The sequence below is a fragment of the Hippoglossus stenolepis genome, chromosome 4 (genome assembly GCF_022539355.2).
Source record: "Hippoglossus stenolepis isolate QCI-W04-F060 chromosome 4, HSTE1.2, whole genome shotgun sequence".
Lineage (NCBI taxonomy): Eukaryota > Metazoa > Chordata > Actinopteri > Pleuronectiformes > Pleuronectidae > Hippoglossus > Hippoglossus stenolepis.
The window spans coordinates 20,028,541-20,052,583 of NC_061486.1; the positions used below are offsets into that span (position 1 = coordinate 20,028,541).

Genomic DNA, 24,043 nt, shown 5'->3' on the forward strand with positions numbered 1-24,043 from the left:
TTGCCTTACTATCAGAGACTAACGTGAAATTTACATTCAGATCTATGTACAGGTCATCTTTAAATTAGCTCTGACATTGTGGATGACAGCTGCACATTTGATGACTGTGATGCTTGTGCGTTACTGCGATACGAGAGAAAAACAGAAAAGCAACTCTTCCTAAGGTGACTGAGAATGTCAGTGCAGCACGGGATCAGACTGTGTCAGCAAGAACAGCCCGTCCACAATTACACAGAGAGGGATATTTTAGTAGAGCTGCAGTGCATAAAGCCCTCATTACAAAGATGAATGTACATTTGAGAGTTCAGTGGTGCAAAAACCACTGACACTGGTCCACAGAGATGTGGACAAATGTGATGTGGTCACAAGAGTCTTCCTTCACCGTGTTCTCAACAAGTGAGAACAGCACAGGAGAGACTACTTGACCCTTACAGTGAGATGGATCCGGTGGCTCTGCCGGCACGGCTTGGGTCCACTTGTCCCCTTAGTGGGAAAGGTCACTGCAAATCAATACAAAGTTATTCTGAGCCATCCCCTTTATCCTGTGATGGAACATCTCTATGATGATGGGAGTGGTCTCTTCCAGGATGACAGTGCCTCCATCCATAGGTCCTTAGGGGTCACTGAATGGCTTGATGAGTATGAAAATAATGGCCTTCGCAGTCCCCAGATCCATCTGAACACGTGTGAAAGATTTTGGTCTCATGTGTTACACAGCTCTCTCCAGAAACATCCCTGAAGAGTTCAGTTGACGAGTAGAATCAACCCCATGGTGCGCTGAAGCTGTTCTGATGGCTCGTGGTGACCCATCACCTTACTAAGATACCTCACATTGTTTGTTGTCACCTGACCGGCCAATCATGGATATATATTAGAAAATGATTTGTTCCTGCGGGTAGTCCACAAGGAATTACCAGAGCATTATTCTGAGAGTCATGTTTTATATAAAAAAAACTAAACAAAACCTGAACCTAAAATGTCAAACTGAATTCATCACCACAATAGTTATTGGTTATTATCAACGTATCTCACGCAACAATGAAGTTTTGCTGCAAGGTCAACAAAGAATTTCTAGCATTCACAGCACAGCCTGCGATAATCCCCTTTTCAGTAAGAGGTGAGGAGGTGAAGGAGTCCCCAGGGGGTGTGTGTGTGTGTGTGTGCGTGTGCGTGTGGGTTTGCGGGTGTTTCATCATGCTTTTCATTACACCAGCTGACCACGTGAATGTGGCCGTTCTGTCGGCAGCTTAAAGCCGTAGTGGGGGGTCAGAGGCCAGGCTGCAGTTAATGCTGTTCTAAATTGCCTTTCCTTGGAGATTTGCCCCCATTGAGACACCTGCGAAAGGTGGGAAGGTCACTCTGTGAGGAATAGGGTGTAGGAAGTGGATGGGAGTCTCAAAGCAGCCCATTCAAGGCCTTTTAACATATCCACTATGCTGACTCACCACACTTACAACCCCTTGTGACAATGGATTGAATTCCACCTACTCTATTGTCTACTGTGGTGTTCTTCGTCTGTTTGTGTCTGATTCTCTCCAAGTGGAACATGCTGGTGCTTCTCAGTTTGTCATATTGCCACAATTGAAGATGAATTTGATCTAAATTACTTTATTGTTCATATCTGCAAAGGACAATTCGGTTCATTATTGGCTGACAACTGATCAGCAATGATGGTTCAGAGTGTTCCTGTGCAATAAGGAATTGATACCATGGTTTCACATGTGATCACTTTCAGTTCGACCTCCAGATAAAGTGGTTTATGAAGGCTCATGTTTCTTGCCCCATCTGATCTATTTTTAGTGCTGGTGTTGTGTTCTCTGTTCTCAATATTTACTTTAGTCAGCAAAATAAGTGGTGGAAAAGTTAGTGTATGGATAAAAGATAAAGTACAATTGAAACAGATTTAGCAGGGTAATAATAACGTACAGAAATAATTTAACAATTTCAATGTCACTCAGCAGAGAAGACAAAACCATTAGACATGTGTTGACCAATAAGGACATGCAATGTTTCTACAACTAATAAAAGATGAGGTTTGATTGATGCTCTTTTTATAACATCATCTTATTGTGCCGTATCCTCTGCAGTGGCATAATGGCAACTGACTGAAAAATTTGCGCTACTAACTCATAAACTCCTAATATCTGCAACAGTCGTATATGGAAACACATGTTGACATTTTCTTTAATGCATTTTATAAAAATGTGGTTAAAATATGTGAGATGTATGGATGGAAACCCAACTAATGTTATATTAACTAATTACCACAATTACAAAAACTCACATTTAAGAAAATATTATTGCTTTAAGTAATTCTAACCATAGTGATCATAACTATAATGTTGTCAATATAAATGTATTGATGCCAACAGAGTAGCTGGGGTGGATGGTGGGCCACGCGAGTTAGCGACTGTAGCATATACGCATCCTGATGCCGAATGCAGTGACGTCACTTGAGGATCAGTTTTCTCTCAGTGTTTGAACAACCACTTGAAGGAAATTCTCATTTGGGAGGTAACAGGATTTTAGCAGAGCACCAGATTTGGCTCGATACAGCATCTGTTAACGAATACATTGTTAAAATAAATACTATCTGAACATATTTTGCAGTATTAATGAATTTTATTCATGAAAATTGCCTGATCATAAAATTCCATTATCAGGTGCATTTGATCCTCATTTTGAAAAAAGAGAAAAAAGGCCTTACGGACTCTAATTTGCATATACAACACCACATAGACGGGGGTAGTTTCATCTTTAATTTAACCTGCCGACATCGTCCCTCTAAAAGACGACAACAGATGCATGCTGTTGTGTATTCCAACCTTCTTTACTTGCATGTATAACCATACAAATCTCATACAATGTTCTGTTAAAAATAAGGCAGAGTTGAGTGATACCTTGTTGTTGACTCTGTGGACTTGAGCAGCTCCCCCTCCAGTGCTCTCTACATTCACTTTGAAACTAACAGAATCAGCTCTACGGTGTTAAATATTTCATCGTACCTTTCCATGTAACTGTTTCCCTGCTACAGCAACCATGAGCACTGAAGAGAAAGGAGGAGGAACAGACGCCAGCGCCAGGAGACACCTGGCTGACATGCATTTAAATCCTGGCGAGGCTGCGGTGGAAGCGTGTTTGACTTTCTGCACTGCGCCAAGCGAGGAAAGGTAAACATGTCACAGAATGCAACAGGCAGCACCCTGCAGAAAGGTAACTTCTATTCATCTTTTCAATACATTTTCAGTAAAGAAGTGATGATTGGCCTTGCACTGCATTCAACGTGGCAGATTTCAATAGTGCATCAGTTGAAAGGAAGCCCACGGAAAAAAACCACAGCATTGACCTCGTAGTGGAAATGAATAGCAGACAGTGGCATGGATCCTAAGTGTAATTTGTAGGGGGCTACATGCGGGGGCTGAGAAGAATGACACCGAGAGCACCTTCTGTCTGCAGTGTGGCGCAGAAGCCATTACTGGCTATAGTGCTGTCAGCTGTACAGCATCAGCTCCTTTGAGAATGAGGCTTTCAATCAATCTATGAAAAGCCTGTGTCTCTGTGGAGCGAATGAGACAGAATAACTCATGATGGCCGCAGCAGTCAAGTGAGTAGGTGTTCAAAAGCAATGCAGTTGTCTAGAAGGAATAGTCTCGCTTTCATCCGTGCCATCGGCCTCGCTGCATCGTTTGTTGTAATGATGGTTTTCTTGGCTGCCGTCAGCCGCATTCACGGGGATGTCACTCCTGAGAGGAGCCAGCGTGACTGGACAGTACTGTTGGATTGTTTCTGTGTTTGTTATGTAGATATTCCAATTAATCGTAATCTGTAAAAATACGGGTATGGTTTATATCCAGAGCTCATTTTGATCTCAAATGACCATACCAATGATTTTTTACGTTAACTACTTCTCACATGCACTAAATAACATAGCTGATCCTGTAGCGAAGCAAACCGTATGCCGGGTTTCCTTTAAAAACATTTAAATTTCAACAAAATAATGGACTTACAAAGATATGAGAGCTGAGAGCAGCAAAGTAAACTTAAAGGTTCAGTGTGTAGAATTTTGTGACATAAAGTGGTGAAGTTGCATGTGGCAGCTGAATACCCCTCACCTCCCCCTCCCCTTCCAAACATGAAAGAGAACCTGTGGTAACCTTCAGTTTTCATAAAAACTCAAAAGGTGTTTAGTTTGTCCAGTCTGGGCTACTACAAGAAACATGGCGGCCTCCATAGAGGTAAATATACAGTCCTTCAATATAAAGGGCCCATTCTAGGGTAAATAAAACAACAATTTGTATAATTTAGATGAAACACACTTGTGAAAACATCACTAGGATTATTTTATATAAAATTTCTGTAAATAGATCCCTTTCACCTAAATCTTACACACTGGACCTTTGCCATTAATGCAGTATTATAAATAACAGATAGAAACCCCATTGCAATTACTAACTGCACCTTTTAAAGGAGTACTTGACTCATTGAATGCTGTATTTCTTTGTAACGACAAAGGTTCCCATATAACAATTACTTTCTTTAATTTTTATTATTGCAACTTTCTTTTGCCATATGCACTTATAAAGCAATATTCAAAGCTAAAATAAAATCGTTTTTTTTTTTTTTGGACTGTGGGCAAAACAAGACTCCAAATGAAACCAATACATTTGTATTTATTTCATAAAGACTAGAACCCAACTGTTTCCTTTTCTTTTAGTTATATAAATGTATTTAAAATATTAAAATAGAGAAAATAACGTAACAATTACCTCATTTATATTTGTTGTTTGTGCTGTTATTGTAATGTGCCACATTTGTTATACTACTTTTGCCGTATAAGTATTTATTTGACAACATTGTTACATCGTGCTCCATTGTTACCATGGACGGCTCAGACAGTATGGTAACAGAAAGCTTGACTTAACCTAATGTTTCATCCTCCCTGCTTTTGCTTAAACAATGTGCAACACTCACAGGGAGGAAGGTGCTAGTCTGTTGTTTGCAGTGTGGGAGTTTTGAATAGTGGCCTTAATGGAAATGGGTGCCAGTTACTGAAGGGGAGCAGAGCAGTCTGACTCATCGTCTTAACTTCCTACAGCCATTCACAGTAGCCCCTGCAGCCAGCAGCATTTCCTTGGTATGTAATTAAGCTTCATTCAAGAGAACTGGATAATACCTCCAGCTCTTTCACAGGGCTCTTCACTAATATCCCATTGCCCTGCAACACTACACTACAAGCTGCCTTCAGGACAATTCTATGCAAGAGCCGGGCAGTTGTCTTACTCCCTCAGATTTGCGATGCCGAGCTTATGCCAGCCATTTGTTCAGCTCTGGGTGCTGCTCTGCAGCCTGCCAGACTCTAAAGGTAAGTAATGACGCGGCTGATTTCTTCTGACAGGATACTGTGTCTCTGCTCTGCAATTACATGCTTTATGTTTATTATTGCAAGAATGAGAGTCGGGGGTGTACTCTCTGTGGCATTTACCTGGTCAGTTTATTACATGAGCAACGCTCAGCCCTAAAGCCCCTCCCCCTCATTTCCATGAAAGTGATTAACACACGCATCTCCTTCTCATTTATGAGGTGCTGTATTTTAAAGTGATAAACCCACCATTATATAAAAGAGAAACATGTAATATGTCAGTAATTTCACCAGGGTTCTGAGTTCATGTTTACAATATCTAATATATAAACTTTGACAGCACGAACACATCCAGCTCCTCTGTCTGCACAGACACTTTCTGCTGAATGAATAATCAGTCTAATATCTGTGAAGAGGAGAAATAGCTGAAGGGGCAAAAAGAGAGTGAAAGCAGGTTGCACCTCAGAGCAGGTTCTGCTCTTCTCCACCCCCCCTCCCTCTATTCATATGGCACTGTTTTTGCAACAGCAGCTTGTATGAGTCCCAGCTTTCATATCGTCCTCAGTTTAAAGCAAATGGCTTGGCTTAGTGTTAACAAGCAACAGCATGGCTGTGATCATCTGCAGTGCTACTGTACTAAGGAGAGCATTACAGGCCCTGGGCCTCACAGATGTCACCGTTCCACATGTACTGTGCTGTAATCACAAGTACAGATCTGCTCAGCCTCCTCACTGCTTTAAAAAGATCTACTATCTGTGCTCAACTGTATTCATCAAATCTATGGGACAAATATCATCCACTGCTTTGAGCTTCCCTCTTATGAAAGCTGCAGTGCAACTCTCATTTCAAACTAATGTCTTTACATGGCTTGGAAATCAAAGATAAATAGAAATGGGGATATAGTAAAAATTAGTAAGTGTGTAATTTTGTAGTTGAGTAAGAAAGGGAACCTGTCTGTGTCATTGCATCTCTATCCAGTTTGAACTGGTTGACCACATTTTGAAGGAATGCTAATATATATGTTTTTTAAATTCAGTCCATTAAGTGTGATCTACTTACACTGCACAGAGGGCACAGGCAAGACTGCAACAGTTGCCCCAGCTCCTACTGCACTTACAGGCACCAGGCTGTCCGTGACAAATTATGTGTGGTCATCTGATCAATGATAAATGGACAAAACATTTCATAAAAAAATGACTTAATGCATATAACGTAACAGATCAAAGGTTGCTCGTATGTTTTTATCCAATCTTAAAAACCCATAGAGTTGTCGGATAAAATTTGCTTTGAATACTTTTAATATGTTTTTAAGATATGCTTACATATGTTATAAACCTGCATATATTCAATTCTTCAGGACAACACAACAAGCTGAATATTATTGTCACCAAACCTTTGCCTACAAGACACGTGCATGTTTTTACCAGCAAACAAACAACATTAGCATTTAGTTAGAGTCATGTGTGTGTGTGTGTCCATCTGATGAGTGCAGGTCCAATAGCTCTGGTTTGGCTGTAGCTGCCCAGTCAGAATCTAAAGTTAACTGGTTTGAACTGCTTAACATTTTATCAGGGTTTGAAAATCAAGTGTGTGGCCATACTCAAGTAGCCTGAGCATGTTTTTAAGTTTTATTTTTTTTAAGCAGAAAGTCTGCAGAAGCTCCGGAGGCTCTCACTCGGACATTTGGGTTCACACATGCTGTAAACCAGCTCCAGAGAAAGTCCAGAGAAGCTCCAGAGTTCAGTGCATGTCTGAAAGCAGCAGAATGTCCTCTGTCAGCCTGTGTTTGTACAAAGAAATTACAGGACTAGAAAACCCTGGACACCTAAACTAAGAAGGCTCTAAAACTGACAATTGAATTTCCTAAATTTAAAACTGCTTTTCCCATATACCTGTTTTGCTTATTTCCCCTGTCCCCATATCAGTTCATCACAAACATACTGGAAGCAACATCATCAATGGTCTTTGAACTGGAACATTTCTTCAGCCGATGGCCGAACCTGTGAAATCTGCACTGATTGAGGCGCTTGTTGCATCAGCGTGATGAGCCCTGAAAGCTGAAAGCCAAACTCTCCCTTGCTCTGGAGGATCAGCAGCAATTTATGTGATACCAAACATCATCCTTTTCTTGCTGTAAATATCTTCAGCTCATTTTCTGCCTGATCTGACCTGATGAGAGCCAAACAGCCAAACTACTTTACATCAATAACTATGGTCCAGGAAACACATTGTATATTTGACAACATCCATTATCCTCGACCAGTGGAAACTGAAGGTGCTAAATGTGCAAATTGCATATTGATGCAAGATTTTTCTTATGCTGCATCAACTTCTTCTTTAAAGTGCTGTTAAACTGTCACTAAGTCCAAACCTGCACTAATGTTGTGATTCAAATACAACACACATTAATGCATACGATTCATTATGTAGAATGCTGCATGTGGAATGGAAATGATGGAATTATTGCAAACATTATGCAGGTTCATATTGAAATTTTCTGGTTTACTAGAATACATTTACCTGATGTAAATCATCGATTATACATTGTTTGTTCACTGCTGCAGAGCCTCTCTTCACCGTCTCCAAATACCAAAGTTTGCATTTGTAAATCAAACTTTGAATCTAAACACAGATCTTCACAAAACTGATATTTTTAGTGTTGTGTTATCTCACCACTGATAAAATTTGTTCAGGCTTTATTCACAGTCTCATTTCTTTTAAAATACAAATATTTTCTACAGATGTGCAAACTTGAACGTCTCACACATATTTATTGAACAGGTTTTTCAAAAATTGATGTACAACTTCAAGCTGGAATTATTTGTGAATATAAGTTTGTAGAGTGTGTTGGGTTCAGCTGTAGTCTGAAAAGGTGGCCAAAAAGTTTTTAGAGTCTTGTTCTAAGAGATGAAGCCTATTCCATGTAAGACGTTGAACAAAACTTTAATATTTCATACAAGGCTGTGTACTACTCCTTCCACAGCAGAGTAAAAACTGTATCTACCCAGAATCAAAAGCCAAGTGGGAGAGTCTAGTTCACAACTGAGCAACTGGGCATGAGTACATCAGAGTTTCTGTTTGAGAAAGAGCCACACAGGTGCTCAACTGCCAGTAAAACACCAGACTGCAGACAGAGTGGTAAAGAAAGAAATATAGCTGAGTCTGGCCAATAAAAAGATTAATAGGGGCGAAAGAACACAGACACTTGACAAAGGCAGTTTGAGAAAAAGTGTTGTGGAAAGACAAATCAAAGTTTGAAGTCTCAGTGCGGTTTATGACCTGTCTTACAGCCAGCCACCATCTCATTATATAATGAAAGATACAATATTATATTAATACCATATTAAGTCTAGAAATGATAGATCAGTTTTGCTTGTTCTGTATTGCTGCTTTCAACAAAGTTTAATGTGCTGTAGCACATTTCTAACCGGCCGTATAGTGGTGCAGAAATCTTCATAGCTGTAGTTTTTCTTGAGTGGTAACGATGCTTTTGTTTATGAAAATTACAGAATGTCCCATTTTTGCAACAATAAAAACTTAATACTCATTTATGAAAATGGAGTAAACCTCCTTTTTTGGATTTTCTGATCATTAACATTTCATGTGAGACTTGCATGTGTTTTTATTCTTTTCATGTAAATACTTTGCACATTGAATGTTCCAAGATTAATGCCTAGTAATATTTCACATTTTTACAACAGATTATGAGCTTGTGTGCAACATCTTCAACACAGCATAATCTAAGATTTCACAGTTTTTTGTGTCCACATCTTCTATATCAATATTCGTGTGACATTTTCTCAGCAGATTATCAACAAAATCCACAGGCCTATACACCTCAGTGTGTGAAGTATTGTTGTGGTCATGTTTGTTCACTTCTCTTCTTCCCTTCCTAAAAACTCTGGCTTTCACAGGTAAAATGTTAGCTGAGCTCGGACCGATCTAAAGAAGGTGACGGGAAAGAAGGATTGAAATCTTAGACAGGTATCTCAACACAGACAGGTGTTGTTTCTCTCTTCCTCGTTCTCACACAGACTAAGACATCGATAAACAGAGACACCCATCCGCTGCTTCTGCCATCGAGGATCAAACCCTCCTCTGCTCTTCCACCCAAAAAGCTCTGTGGGTGTGTGTCAATGTAAGAGAGAGCCTGGCCTGTCAGAGTCCTAATCGTTGTGGAGAGAACCTTGGCTCTGTATGCACAGCAGACGCCAGCCCCAATTAGACAGGTGTATACAGTGTGTCAGTGCATCAGGGGAGAGCAGACAGGCCCAATTCTCTGCACAAACACCGGTTCTGTGCCGCTGCCGCCCGATCGATGCGACTCTCTGACTCAGAGAGCTGGACTGGGAGCCCCTGCGTGGCGCAGAAGGCAGAGGAGCAGCGGAGGTTAAAAATAAGGGCTGATAATATAATGACAGAGGAGGAAATGAGAGATCATTGGGGAACTGAGGAGCACTGAACAGTTGATGCCGAGGACTAACACAACTTGTCAAAGCCAGTTGTTTCCCCTAGTAAAATGATGACAGTGTAGAGATGGCATTCTGTGTGAATATGTAGAGCCACGAGGTGAGCTGAGACAGCCTCTGTAGCCGTTTTCTCTCTTACTGTGCTCTATTTCATTTATGTATAGCATAAGTAACCATGTAAAAGATTTTAAATTATCTATAAAGAATTAAAGAAATGATAAACTTGACCAGAGCGACCGAAATAAAAACTCTTATTATTAATTTCAATACAACAGAACTATAATACATGCAAAACAACGTGAACAACAATACAATACCACAGCAAACTACAGCATCAGATTAGACCCCAATGGTAGGTCAGGATTACATTGCACATGAGAATATGTTAGTAAGTAGTTGTCCTTCATTTACAAACCTTTAATTCCACTACACAGCCATAGCTACCCCAACCTGCAACAGTCAGTTGTGTTACAACAACAATGTTTTGATGGATTGCCATGCAATTTGGTAAATATATTAATGTTCTCCTAGAAATGAATAACAAAAAATTGTGCAACAAAAAAGGAGATGTTGAAGTGGTGACACACAGTCGTACAAAGTGGGACACTTAAGTGTATTTACTCATTTCAACCTGACACACGCACCCACGTTGTCAGCATTAATGGGCTTGCTGTTTTTAGCATGAGGTGTCAGGTACATTGTTGGCTTTTTGCTATCGAACAGTAGAAAGCAATTGCACAACTGACAGTGGGAAGTATGATTCACTGTTATTTTAAGGCAAATTATCACGATTGAAACACGTGCCAACATTGGCACACAGACACGCAGATCTGTGCAGAGTGAAAGCACACAGGCCATTTCCTCTGCAGAGTAGCATCTTCTCCCCGCCATTATCATAGCAATCTGACAACCTGGCTTTTAAAAGGGAAAGGGAGATGGCACTCTGATTGGTTCATTGCATGTTACATCCAAACCACACCCATGATTAATTGTGCATAGAATAACTCTGTTGAACCATGTGCCAGGTGCAGACACCTTTTAAACTTACAGAAGTGGACTTGGACACAACCTAAATGCACTTTCACTAATGCCCTTTAGACCATGTGCATAGATCATTAAAATTGAGCCATTAGTGTTAGTAGTGTTTTGGCGATGCATACGCCCAAATGAGATTATAAATCAAATGAATTAGCACAAACTTACTCCCACACAGACAGCCTCTTTAAGGGTAGGTAGTCCGGCTCTGTCAGCTACAATAGCAACTGATTAACTGCTATTTATAAAAGCAAGGGAGGTACAGTGTTGTGTATGTTTTGATTTATAGTGAATATTTTTGTTGATCCCTTCCCGCTGACCATCGTCCGTTAAATCCTCACTAGCTTGTGACAGTCTGTGGCAGTTACAGGCCATAAGAGCTGCATGATTCATTGATATTATGCTGAAGCAGCCGGTGAGAGTGAGCCGATCGCTGCTCGGGTCGAGGTGAGGCATCAAGCCCAGCATCACTCAGACCGGCCATTGATTTGCCAGAGAAATCCACATTTGCCAAGGGCACGATGTTTGAGTGGCAGCTGTAACATGACAACTATCAATTAGGCCGTGTTAAGTATTAATGCAGCAGCTGGGGAGCAGGGGAATTATTTCTGAGACTTAAAGTGGAATTAAGTGTATCTGTGAGCAGAATTGGATTTAGAGAATGTTCTATTGTCAGATTTAGAGCCAAATGAGAGACATTCAGCTCATTGTGCGTCTGTCGGCATCACGGCGTGTTATTCAAAGACCAATTCACCAGAGAGCCGCAGCGATTTTCAAAGATGACAGAACGTGGGATGTGACGGGGACACATAAAGCAGGTGCAGTTCAAAGCACATCACATCCCATTTGCATAGTCTCTAATTTAAGTCAGAGGGGCTGTGTCATGAGGAATCTCAAGCAGGGGAGGAGACAGAGATATTGTAAAGCAGATGAACGCAGCCTTCAGGAAACCAGCTTTGACTGACAGAGACGAGGGTAAACACTTCACAAGTGCACGCTCGCTTCAGAGGGACTGTTATGCAAAGAGGGGCGATAGACGGAGAAAAGGGAAAATGAAAGTACTCCACCCCTAGGCCCTCTCAGCTCCTCTCAGGAGGTGTCAGGAGCTGTGTGTAAAGAACCCAGCGCCCCCATTTCCTGTGAGAGGGAGTTTTGAATTTTGATAACACTCATTTCCAACCGAGCACTTCAAAGAGGAAAAGGCTCGGAGACAATTAGCCTGAATAGCCCTTGTTGAGAGCAACAGGCGAGTTTGGATAGGTTAATCAGTCGTAATCGTAAAGCAGGTGTTGAACGCGCACCCTTACAATCCTCCACCACCCAAATTATATGATCATCACATTCACAAAAGTGCGTCGTTTAATTAAACACAGTGTCCTTCGCGGCTGTCTTTTCCTTATTCAAAAGCGTGAAGCAGTGCTGATTGCATCAGATCAGTGACACCGAGAGCAAATTGCTTTTCTGCCGTGGCAGGGATGATGAAGGGGGTGGGAACAGGCTCTGCGTGTGTATTTGTGTGTGTATTTGTGTGTGTGTGTGGTAGGATGAAAGGAAGAAAGTGTTGCTTATCACACGAGAGGCACAATGGTGACTTTAATCTGAAGATGATGCAAAAATTGTTGTGTGAAAATCATCTTCTCAAGTCGTAGGAAAGAGGATTTCAAGTTAGATTTTTAAATAGATAGTCAATCTTTTGAATAAGCTCTCACAGGCCCACAGCTCGCACACAGGGCCGCTTTAAGGTACACACTTAAATCACACATCCAGTTGATGAACAAATTATTCAAGTTGAAATTCTTTACTGATGTACTGTAAATTGTTTAATTTGTTGAAAACAAAATGATGTAATGTCAATGGAAACCAATCATCAACCCACTGAAGGCTGGATTCAAAACCACACTGAGAATCAAAGTAAACTGAAATCACAGGGTTTTCCGACTTGCGTGAATTTCATTAGGGCAATAATGTGACTCAGCAGTGTGTATGGCCTCCGCATCATTGTGTACACTCCCGACAACATCTGGACATGCTCCTGATAGTCTGCCGATGGTGTCCTGGGGGATCCCCTCCCAGACCTGGATCAGGGCATCAGTGAGCTCCTGGAGAGTCTGTGGCGGTACTTGGTGGCGTCAGATACACCGATACATAACGTCCCATAGGTTCTCAATTGGATTTAGGTCAGGGGAATGTGACAGCCAATCAATGGCATCAATGCCTTCGTCATCCAGGAACTGCCTACACACTAGGGCATTGTCCTGCACCAGGAGGAACCAGGGCCCACTGCACCAGCATAAGGTCTGATGATCGCTCTGAGGATTTTATCCCGGTACCTAACAGCATTCAGGGAACCGTTGTCTCTGACCCTCCAAGGATATGCATCCCCAGACCATCACTAACCCACCGCATTACGTTCACCACGGCGTCTCCAGTCTCTTTCACGCCTGTCACATGTCTTCAGTGTGAACCTGCTCTCATCTGTGTGGAGAATGGGGCGCCAGTGGTGGACCTGCCAATTCTGGCGTTCTCTGGCGAATGCCAATCGAGCTGCACGGTGCTGGGCTGTGAGCACACGTCCAACTAGAGGATGTCGGGCCCTCATGCCACCGTCATGGAGTCTGTTTCTGACAGTTTGGTGTAACAGACTCCTGGTATCTCCTCCTTGCTCTTGAGACTGTGCTGTGCCATCCTGGAGGAGCTGGACTACCTGTGCTATCTGATTGGGCTGCAGCTACCGCCTCATGCTACCAGTAGTGACAAGGACACTAGCAGAACAGATAACTAGAGAGGAATCAGTCAGGAAGAATAAGGAGAGAGCAACTGTCTGTAGCCACCACATGTAAAACCATATCCTTTCTGGGGGTTGTCTTGCCTCTGCCTCTCCATTGCACCTGTTGTCATTTTCATTTGCACCAAAGCAGGTGAAATTGATTCACAATCACTTGTGCTTCCTGAATGGACAGATTGATATGCCTGAAGTTTAACTGACTTGGTCTTATACTGTGATGATTAAGTGTTCCCTTCATGTTTTTTAAATGACATGTTATAAGAAGATCAGAAAGCTGTGACCACTTGCCCTTCAGTTATAAAAATAGCCTACAGTTTTCCATTCAGGATGATATTATATGATAAAGGAAGGACTTTGGGTTCAGGCTTTACAGTATAAATGTGTTTGTTCTGTAATGGTTGGAGTGTAATTGAAAACAGTCGCCAACACTTGTTTCTGCCAAGCAACCACGGTTTGTCTCTGGTGTAATTCTCACTAATGATGTGTGAAATCCATCAACAAACAAGTCTTTGGATGTAAATAAACCTTTTTTTCCACAATTCAAACAAGTAAATCTAAGCGTGTATATGATCAAGTCTAGCAGCATGGTGCTCTGCGTGTAAAGACAGAAAATAAATCAGTAGAGTCACATTATTTCCAAACAGACCAGCCCTGTGTAGGAAATGTCTGGGCCATGATTGGTTGATTGATGGACACAGACTCGATGTCTTACAAGATTATTTTACTGAGATCTCAGGTTGAGCCTTCTGCTTACAGGCTCAGTGTTGCACATGTGATAAAAGGCTTCTTACAATGTGTCTTGCATTGTTTCAGCAATAGCACAATACAATATTGGATCATTAATTTAGTTCGACCAATGAAAGATTAAGATTTTTTTTTTTGATTTTTGGGTGGAATTTTGCCTTTGAGATGCAGAGTGAGATGTTCCTGGCTAGAATCTAACTCCTGTATGATGTGTGTTGTACTTGAAATATATCTTATGTCATATTAGCCTTGAGATCCTAAGGATCTCAAGGCTAAAACTAAATAAAACTAAATAAAAAACTTTTAATAAACTAGCAGTGCCTCAGAGAACGTTTTTAGTAAAGTTTTTCTACCTTAAGGAGCAGTTTACAGCATATGCTATGTTACACTTATACATACATATACACTACCGTTCAAAAGTTTGGGGTCACTTAGAAATTTCCTTATTTTTCAAAGAAAAGCACTGTTTTTTTCAATGAAGATAACATTAAATTAATCAGAAATACACTCTATACATTGTTAATGTGGTAAATGACTATTCTAGGTGGAAACGTCTGGTTTTTAATGAAATATCTACATAGGTGTATAGAGGCCCATTTCCAGCAACTATCACTCCAGTGTTCTAATGGTACATTGTGTTTGCTAATCGCCTTAGAAGACTAATGGATGATTAGAAAACCGTTGTGCAATTATGTTAGCACAGCTGAAAACTGTTTTGCTGGTGAGAGAAGCTATAAAACTGGCCTTCCTTTGAGCTAGTTGAGTATCTGGAGCATCACATTTGTGGGTTCGATTATACTCTCAAAATGGCCAGAAAAAGAGAACTTTCATGTGAAACTTGCCAGTCTATTCTTGTCCTTAGAAATGAAGGCTATTCCATGCGAGAAATTGCAGACATTGGACAGAGGAAGATTGGAAAAAAGTGTTATGGACAGACGAATCAAAGTTTGAGGTGTTTGGATCACACAGAAGAACATTTGTGAGACGCAGAACAGGTGAAAAGATGCTGGAAGAGTGCCTGACGCCATCTGTCAAGCATGGTGGAGGTAATGTGATGGTCTGGGGCTGCTTTGGTGCTGGTAAAGTGGGAGATTTGTACAAGGTAAAAGGGATTTTAAATAAGGAAGGCTATCACTCCATTTTGCAACGCCATGCCATACCCCTGGACAGCGCTTGATTGGAGTCAATTTCCTCCTACAACAGGACAATGACCCAAAGCACACCTCCAAATTATGCAAGAACTATTTAGGGAAGAAGCAGGCAGCTGGTATGCTGTCTGTAATGGAGTGGCCAGCGCAGTCACCAGATCTCAACCCCATTGAGCTGTTGTGGGAGCAGCTTGACCGTATGGCGCAAGAAGTGCCCATCAAGCCAATCCAACTTGTGGGAGGTGCTTCAGGAAGCGTGGGGTGAAATTTCTACAGATTACCTCAACAAATTAACAGCTAGAATGCCAAAGGTCTGCAATGCTGTAATTGCTGCAAATGGAGCATTCTTTGACGAAAGCAAAGTTTGAAGAACAAAATTAATATTTCAAATAAAAATCATTATTTCTAACCTTGTCAATGTCTTGACTATATTTTCTATTCATTTTGCAACTCATTTGATAAATAAAGTGTGAGTTTTCATGGAAAACACGAAATTGTCTGGGTGACCCCAAACTTTTGAACGGTAGTGTATATGGTCACTTCAATATAGAGTCAGAAAAGAAAAAAAAACCTTTCAGACACCACTTGGCACATTTTCTCTTCTCCAGTAATGACGTCATTGATGCAGGATTATGATTTACACCAACAACAATGTCGGCCACTATGTATACACTGCGTTTTGTTGAGTGAGATTTTGTTGTTGTGAGTGTTGTGGAATGATTTGCTAACAGATAGTTTGGGGTCTAGGGACCCCAAAAGGGGGGGATTATAGTGGGGTTAGCTAGACCTCTAAATAAACCATGTTACACAACATTCTTTGACAGAACTTGGCAACAGTATGGGAAAAGACAACTCCCAGAGGTAGCCTTATCTGACACACACACACACACACACACACACACACACACACACACACACACACACACACACACACACACACACACACACACACACACACACACACACACACACACACACACACACACACACACACACACACACACACACCTCAAGTGAGGAATTCCGGGAAAGGAAACATGCACACATCAGCACTGGCAACAATATTGTTTATTGTTTATCAAAGGGTATAAAAGCTGCAGCAGAAGTTGGAATAAACAAAGTCTACCACTGCAACTCAGCCTCTTTGTATACTTCATGAGAAATCTTCACCAACGAAAAATCCCACAATAAATTTTAAATGTTTATTTTACACAAAGTAATAATACTTAAATAATTAAAACATGACCATCTTTAAATGTAGAAATAATCTTGTTTCACAGACTTTGTGCTGTGATGTGCTGCTCTGCGCGTATTTACATTTATATGACAGGTCAGGTTGTTCCTGCTGCTCTCGCTCCTCTCGTCTTGTGCACTATAGAGTGAGTAGTGAGTAATTTCGGATTCCACAAAACACCAGCTTCCAAAGTAATCTGGAGCCTTTGACATTGTTTTCACACCTGAAAGTCTGGATAATGGTCTAAACCAAGGTTTGTGTCTTTGTTACATTGTTTACATTTGATTCAGTTAGTTTTGATTACAAGACTTTTGTATGACATGTGTACGTCCTGTCATCATACATGGGCTGTGTCTAACTATACTTGACATTGATTGGTTCATAGCCGGTTGTGCATCTGTTGTTGGCGGGTTGTCACATCGACAGCCTTTATGTTTTAATTTCGTTAATTTCATTGCCACTGTAATATCATTATGTTATTACTACTAGCATCAACAACTTCAGGGATAGTACTACAAACGAACATCCTCGTTATTTAAATATTGTATTGTTGGAGGACAAGCCTGCGAGCGGCCTCCACATCTTTGGATCTGACTGAACTTTAGGCCATTGGTGCGGACTGTGGTACGAGTAAGTTTCAGACCTGTTTTGTTTCAGAATTGACTGAAAGATCCAAAGGTCTGAACCAAAGAAGGTACGTAGGTGTGAGAATGCTCTAATGTCAATATCTTTACAATCCTGGTTTGGTGGCCAGTCAAAAATTGATACTGGTGGGAAGCCGAGCTGGGAATGCTGGGAAACATTTTGGTTTTAGCTTCGAAAAATACGCTTCAGGGAGAAAAAAGAAAATCAAAATGTTTCGCAATTCAACCCAAACACACAAAATATCAAGGTTTTAAGTCAAGGTTAGTGCAACAACTGTAAGCAGGGGGATAGAACAAGCATTTCAAATGCAATTTGAAGTAATTTTGCTTCATCAGTTTAACAATTAAATGAGTAACCAATAAATAAATAATGTTCAGAGTGAGAGAACCAGGGGGTTCAATGGGGCCATCCTTTAATCCAGATCCATTAATCACGGTAATTTAAACAGTTACAGAACTGTCTCTGTTTTGTCAGTAAATTTGTATACAGGGTGTGTTTGTGTGTGTGTGTGTGTGTGTGTGTGTGTGTGTGTGTAGGTTGTTTAAGATTGCACTCCTTCCAACAGGACTGAACAGCCCCACAATGTGTGTGTGTTTGGTGCACTGAGCCGTTGCTGTTGTTGGCCTTGTAGCAGCCATTAGTTTGAGGCAGCTCTCCCAGCAGAGCGCTGACAATGATGACAGGCCATGGCTATGCAAGCAGACCCTGGGGGTGGGACTCTAGGGGCATCGCTTGCTGTGGGTCAGTCAAGGCCAACGTATTTATCTGGGCGGTAATCTGAAGGGAAAAGGACAGTAATTCTGACCCCAAAACCTCAGGGACATCATCAAAACAGCTGCGATTTCAGGTCCGGCATAACTCGCTCCGTTGCTGCTCTCAGACAGCACACACTTCTGTAACAGGAGAGAGAGCGAGAGCAGAACTGATGAATAGCAGAGCAGCAATCAGCAGCGAGTGTAGCAGCGAGGGTAAACCATTAAGGAGACGCAGGGCTGATCACTCACGGAGCTGAAACTGGCCCAAAGCTGAAACGGCAACATTGTCACCTCACGAGTGACTGTCTGCACTGTGATTTACTGCAAACTGCAGATACTTCATCAGGCTAATAGCTTGTACACTGGCAATGCTTACAAGTGCTATATATATATATATATATATATATATATATATATATATATATATATATATATATATATATATATATATATATATATATATATATATATATATATATATATATATATATATATATATATATATATATATATATATATATATATATATATATATATATATAAAACTTGTTTATAGGCTGAGATGTTTTAAAGCACTTGTGTAGTTCCTCCATAAAATATATGTTGACCACAAATTTAGAATTATTTTCCAGTCTCTGTTTTTCAGCTCCTCGTGGCTCCAAAACGTCTATGTCTGAGGCCTCTCTGCTCCTGGGAACACACAAAGCTTTAGGAATGGAGATTTTGATGGACTTCATCACTTGGTTTTTGTCCTGACATGCAGTGCGAATTGCAAGGACACACACACACACACACACACACACACACACACACACACACACACACACACACACACACACACACACACACACACACACACACACACACACACACACACACACACACACACACACACACACACACACACACACACACACACACACACAGCCAGAATTCAAGTTCTTGACACATCCCAAGGATAATTAAAGCAAACAGGACGGCACAGGGTCTGGATATTTTTGTAATGCAGAGATTTACATTTTTGAATAAATGTGCATCATTTATGGCCTCCGTCACAGTGACCATCGAGTTTGCCTTCATGTCTGTTGAGTCACAGTCTCGTAGCTGTGAGTGCAGATGAATCTGAAATGCTGAGATGCAATGTGACATCCTTGAGATGATGGTCACAGTCATGGAATTTGTGGTAAATGGGATAAAACATGCACCACTGGACTGAGCTAATAAATTGATTGAATTCATCTCACATATTCCTGTGGCGGAACTTCCAGAGGTCAGAGTTCAAGGTCAGCTACTGATGATCACCACAGAGCCAACACTTATTCAAAACATGCTATGTTTACGTCATGTTTATTTTAATGTCAACGATGCTTTAAAAAAACACTGTTATTTGCATGGGTGATAGTGCGGAGCTATGAATCCTTATCATAGTGGTGGCATCATATCAGTATCATAGTGGCAGCCAGACGAAGTGGCCACAGGGTGTTGGCACTACTGACCGCAGTCTAATCAGGGGGCAGGGTGAAGGATGGCCCACGTTAATCTGAGCTTTGACTTGCTGAGGGTTAGTACTTGTCTGTTGGAGCAGGAATAGCACTTCCTTAATCGTATTAATCTTAACAGGCTGCTGATGGATGAACAGTTTAAAATTGGCTTGAAAACAAATATTATATTTATGTATACTACTGAAGTGGAGGGTACTGGTGTCAAAAGAAAGTGTCTAGCTGTGTCTCAATTTGGGGGGCTGCCTCCTTGGGGGCTGAATTTGATGACGGATTGCGTCACTAGACAATTCCAAGGCTCCTTCAACTGAGGATGACAAATGTGTCCTTCCACCCCCAAACAACGGAACCTCTACCAGGAGGAGCCTCTCCAGCCCAGCATATCCCAGAATTCATTGGGCTTTTTCAAAGAGGGTTAGGGTTAGGCAAGCGATGTGAAAACGTAAGAAGAATTCATTTTTACATTCAATTTTCGGCTTCAACTCAACCAAACAGCTAACACAATTGTTAAAAAAAAAACTATTTTTAGAGGTCAATCAAAGAATGCTCTCATCTGTAGCTCTGTTGCCAGGCGACGGCTGTAAGGGCGGGACAAGCTGATGACACAATAAAAAGACCAGACCCTCACATTTCAGACACGGTCAATGCAGCAGACGAAGGTTGTTGCCAGTTCATGTGTGCCAGCATTAGCCAGTCTAGTTCCTATGTGTTATATTCCTAGAGTTTTGCCTTTTTTCATCTCGATTTTGATGCGTCTGCCTCTTTTGGACTGATTCTCATGAACCAAAGCTTCTGTAGTAAAGACAGTGTTTTTTTAACCTGATCCTCCTTTTGTATCTGCTTCTGCTACTGACCAGTGATGATTTGGCTTTACCACAGTTACATGAAGTCGTAAAGGCTGCACTTCACTTCAATTTCATGAAATAATCCCAAATGGTTTTCAAATTCTTCTTCTGAAATGAAATGACGGATGGTCAGACAGATATACTAACCACTCTATCCCCCAAATATGTATGCTGGGGGAATAAAACAAAATGAATAACTGCTCAACCTCTCATGATAGCATCACCTTTTCAAACAACTATTACTTCTTACCATTAAACTCAACTCCCAACTTTACCAGACTCTCATTTAAGAATTTAAAAACAGTGAGCAGCCCAATCCATCTACGTCACAATCAATCGTCTGCTCTTTGCACAAAATCACCACCATGTCAGCAGCCAGAATATGGACCTGAATGCACAAAGCCTGTCAACACATTTTATTATGCAAACACAGGTTTAAGCGACCAAAACAGCCTCCTCACAAATAGCAGTGAGTAGAGCGTATACCTCCGCCAAGGCCAAACTGCCATACACACGTCTGACCAGCTCTTATCGAAGAAGAAAAATAAGGGGGGAAAGGGAAGTAGTCTGATAATCTAAACAAAACTAATCAAACTCAACAAACTCATAGATCAACACCATAAATATGTCTGATTTATTTACTTCAAATATCAATCAACCCTGAGAACTTGATGCAAATATTGAAAAATGCTAATAAAATCCCACAGAGTAGAGAAAAATGGTTTGAAGATTTTATTCGATGGATCTTCCCTGGCCCCGTCCCTCCACCAAGTTTGATGCAAATGCTTTCAGTACTTTCTGTGTAATCTTGCTGAGAATTGAACAAACAGACATGGGTGCAAACATAAATATCAAGGTTGTGGAGTCAGCTGTGTCTACACAGAGACGTCCAATTAAAAGATGATTGACAGAGCAGAAAGTGTGTCAGCAGATAACTTCATCTCCTGTCATCTGTCAATACAAAGAGGCCTTGGTATGATATTTGGATAATAGTTTTTTAATGCCAATATTTTACAGAGTGGGAAGTGATTTATTAATAAATCCCAGGGTGTTAATTTGCAGTGCAAGGAGGAGGAAAATATTGAGTGACTGTTCAAATCGCTGCAACTATCCAGGGAGCCATCTCTCTGACATCAACCATGTTTTCTAGCCATCTCTATTTTGTCAGGGGACATGAATAATGCAGGGAGGCTGCAAAAACACTATCAGCCATTCCACTACGTTGACAAGAGGACCACGAGATAGGTTGCATTAATTTGGAGCCCTGTTTTTTGCAAGGCTAGAAAATGACATTTTTATCAGCCTGTTTGCCTACTTGACTTTTGTTTTTTTATTCTTGACATTTTTTTAATTCAGACAAGAATAATGAAACTATAAAATGACATCTGAATATGTAACTATTAGGACATTGTCTATTTACAAAGGCTTTGGAAAGTATACTCATACAGTTTTTTATACATGTTATCACACTAGATATTTCATTTTCTGTATTAAGTCATCATCCTACTCAGCATACATGTGTATACAGAAAGGTATACATGTTTATACAGGGTCCCACAATTCACACAAAATAAACATGACTTTGCTTTTGTCCTGACATGCGGAGAGACTCTTTGAAGACCTTTACAATAAAGTTGCAGTGAGGTACAGATCAGTTCAGGAGAAGTAAACAACTTTAAAAGCTGTGTGTGTTACCAGGAGCACAGACACCCTAAAAGATTTGTGAAAAATAAGAAGTTAGAAACAACCAGGACTCTTACTAGAGTTGGTCATCAGACCAAACTATGTCTGACAATCACCTGGCACCGTTCATGGTCCTGGTGAATACAAACCCAGCTGTGAAGCATGGTGGTGACAGCAGCATCTTATTGGGGGTTAGGGGCTTCTTAGTGGCAGGGGAGAGGGGAGAGTTGCCACAGTTGAAGTAATGAAAGATGAATGCAGCCAAATACAGTGAAGAAAACTGCTTGTGCGTGCACACAACCTGAGACTGAGGCGACTATTCACCTTTCAGCACAACAACAACCTGAAGCAAACTGCCAATGACCAGACTGAAGCCCTGTAGAGCATGTGTGGAAAAAAACAAATCATTTTATATATTATAGATATAATAAATAAAAATAAATAAGTATAAATCGATTATACAAGGATGAGCAAAACTTGTCATGGTATCATGACCATATATCCATATACTATTAAATCCACAGCACAATAAAGTGTGGGGAAAGTGAAGGGGTCTGAGTACTTCCTGTGTCTTAACTTTAACAGTGTCTGAGGTTGTGTGCTATCTGTACACTTTACATATACTGTTCTACTAGAATAAGACGAAAACAATCCAGTATAAAACGTGATAAACTACCACAGCATGTGTTCATCACATGAATGAAGAGAACCAGTGCGCTGTCTGAGCACATGGAGGGAGACTGCGCGCGGTGGAAACGGAGCGGAGAAGAGACAAAGATCCACAACAGAAACATCTCATTTGGGAGCAGCGAGGTACAAGCCCGTGTTAAGAGCTCTCTCATTCAGCACGAGGACAGAATTAAAACACAAACAAATAAACACAAACAAACAGGGAGTAAATAATTATTCATCTTACCTTTAGCGCCCGTTTCTGTCACCAGCGCCACCACAAGCAGGAGGAGAGGGAAATAATCTCTGAGCGCCTTCATCACGGTTTCCTCCGCTTCACGCGTCTGTAGCTCTCGGTCCAGAGTGAACGTCCTTGGATCAACACTTTCTTTTCCCTGAAACGCACTGAAACACTGTGGGCTCCCGCACACACGCACACGGAGACACACAGGGAGCGCTCCTCTCGCTGGCTTGAGTCCGTGTGAATTTACTCATTCACAGAGACAAGGGGGGCTTTTAGTTTCGGTCCGCCACCACCACAGACTCCGCTGACTGACTGGAGGCTGGAGAGAGCGGAGCTGCTGCTGCTGCGATCAGCGCCTCCTCCTCCGGGCAGCAGCACCGCGCTTCAGCACCACGGACAGCTCCTAGCGTCGGCCAGTGGAACACACGACGCTCCGAGTGTGGGACAAACTAGTCCGTGATAATTACATGTTACATTACTCAATCACTGAGTGCACACGGGAAGTCAATGAATCCAATTCACTTCATCAGCGGGGAAAGTGCTGTAGTTAAGTGAGAGTAGTGACACAACACTGTAAAAATAAAGGATAAAAAAAGTGCATTCAACTATCTCCTGACTAACACCTTTACTTTTCTACTTTATTTCGTACTTGTGGTTTCTTTACTCTAAAGTAAAATTACTGGTTATTTTCTGTAAGCCTTTTAATTGTAAAAATGCTGTTTTCAGTTCATGCTGTCCTCTATACTGTAACTAAACCTAATACTGTCTTAGAAAACAGCACTGTGATCAATGTCCTGCTGCTGCATTCAAAACTACTCTTTAATGTAAGTTAATATAAACCTTTACTTTTCTAGTTGTTTAGTAATTATGGGTACTTTCCTCTAAAGTAAAAGTATTCATTTTTTTCCCCACATGTCCCTATTTATACT

General features: G+C 41.0%; 1 protein-coding gene across 3 annotated transcripts in view; it reads right to left on the bottom strand.

Annotated features, from left to right (window-relative positions):
• sez6b (seizure related 6 homolog b) overlaps positions 1-23,531 on the bottom strand; it is a 190,948-nt gene extending 167,417 nt beyond the window's left edge. For 2 of the 3 annotated variants that reach the window (XM_035155213.2, XM_035155212.2), the window contains exon 1: positions 23,118-23,529. In XM_035155213.2, coding sequence (XP_035011104.1) covers positions 23,118-23,190 — 73 coding nt within the window. In that variant the 5' untranslated portion in view covers positions 23,191-23,529. Of the gene's footprint in view, positions 1-23,117 lie in introns of all 3 variants that reach the window. The other variant, XM_035155214.2, reaches the window with a different exon arrangement.
• Positions 23,532-24,043: the final 512 nt, after the last annotated feature.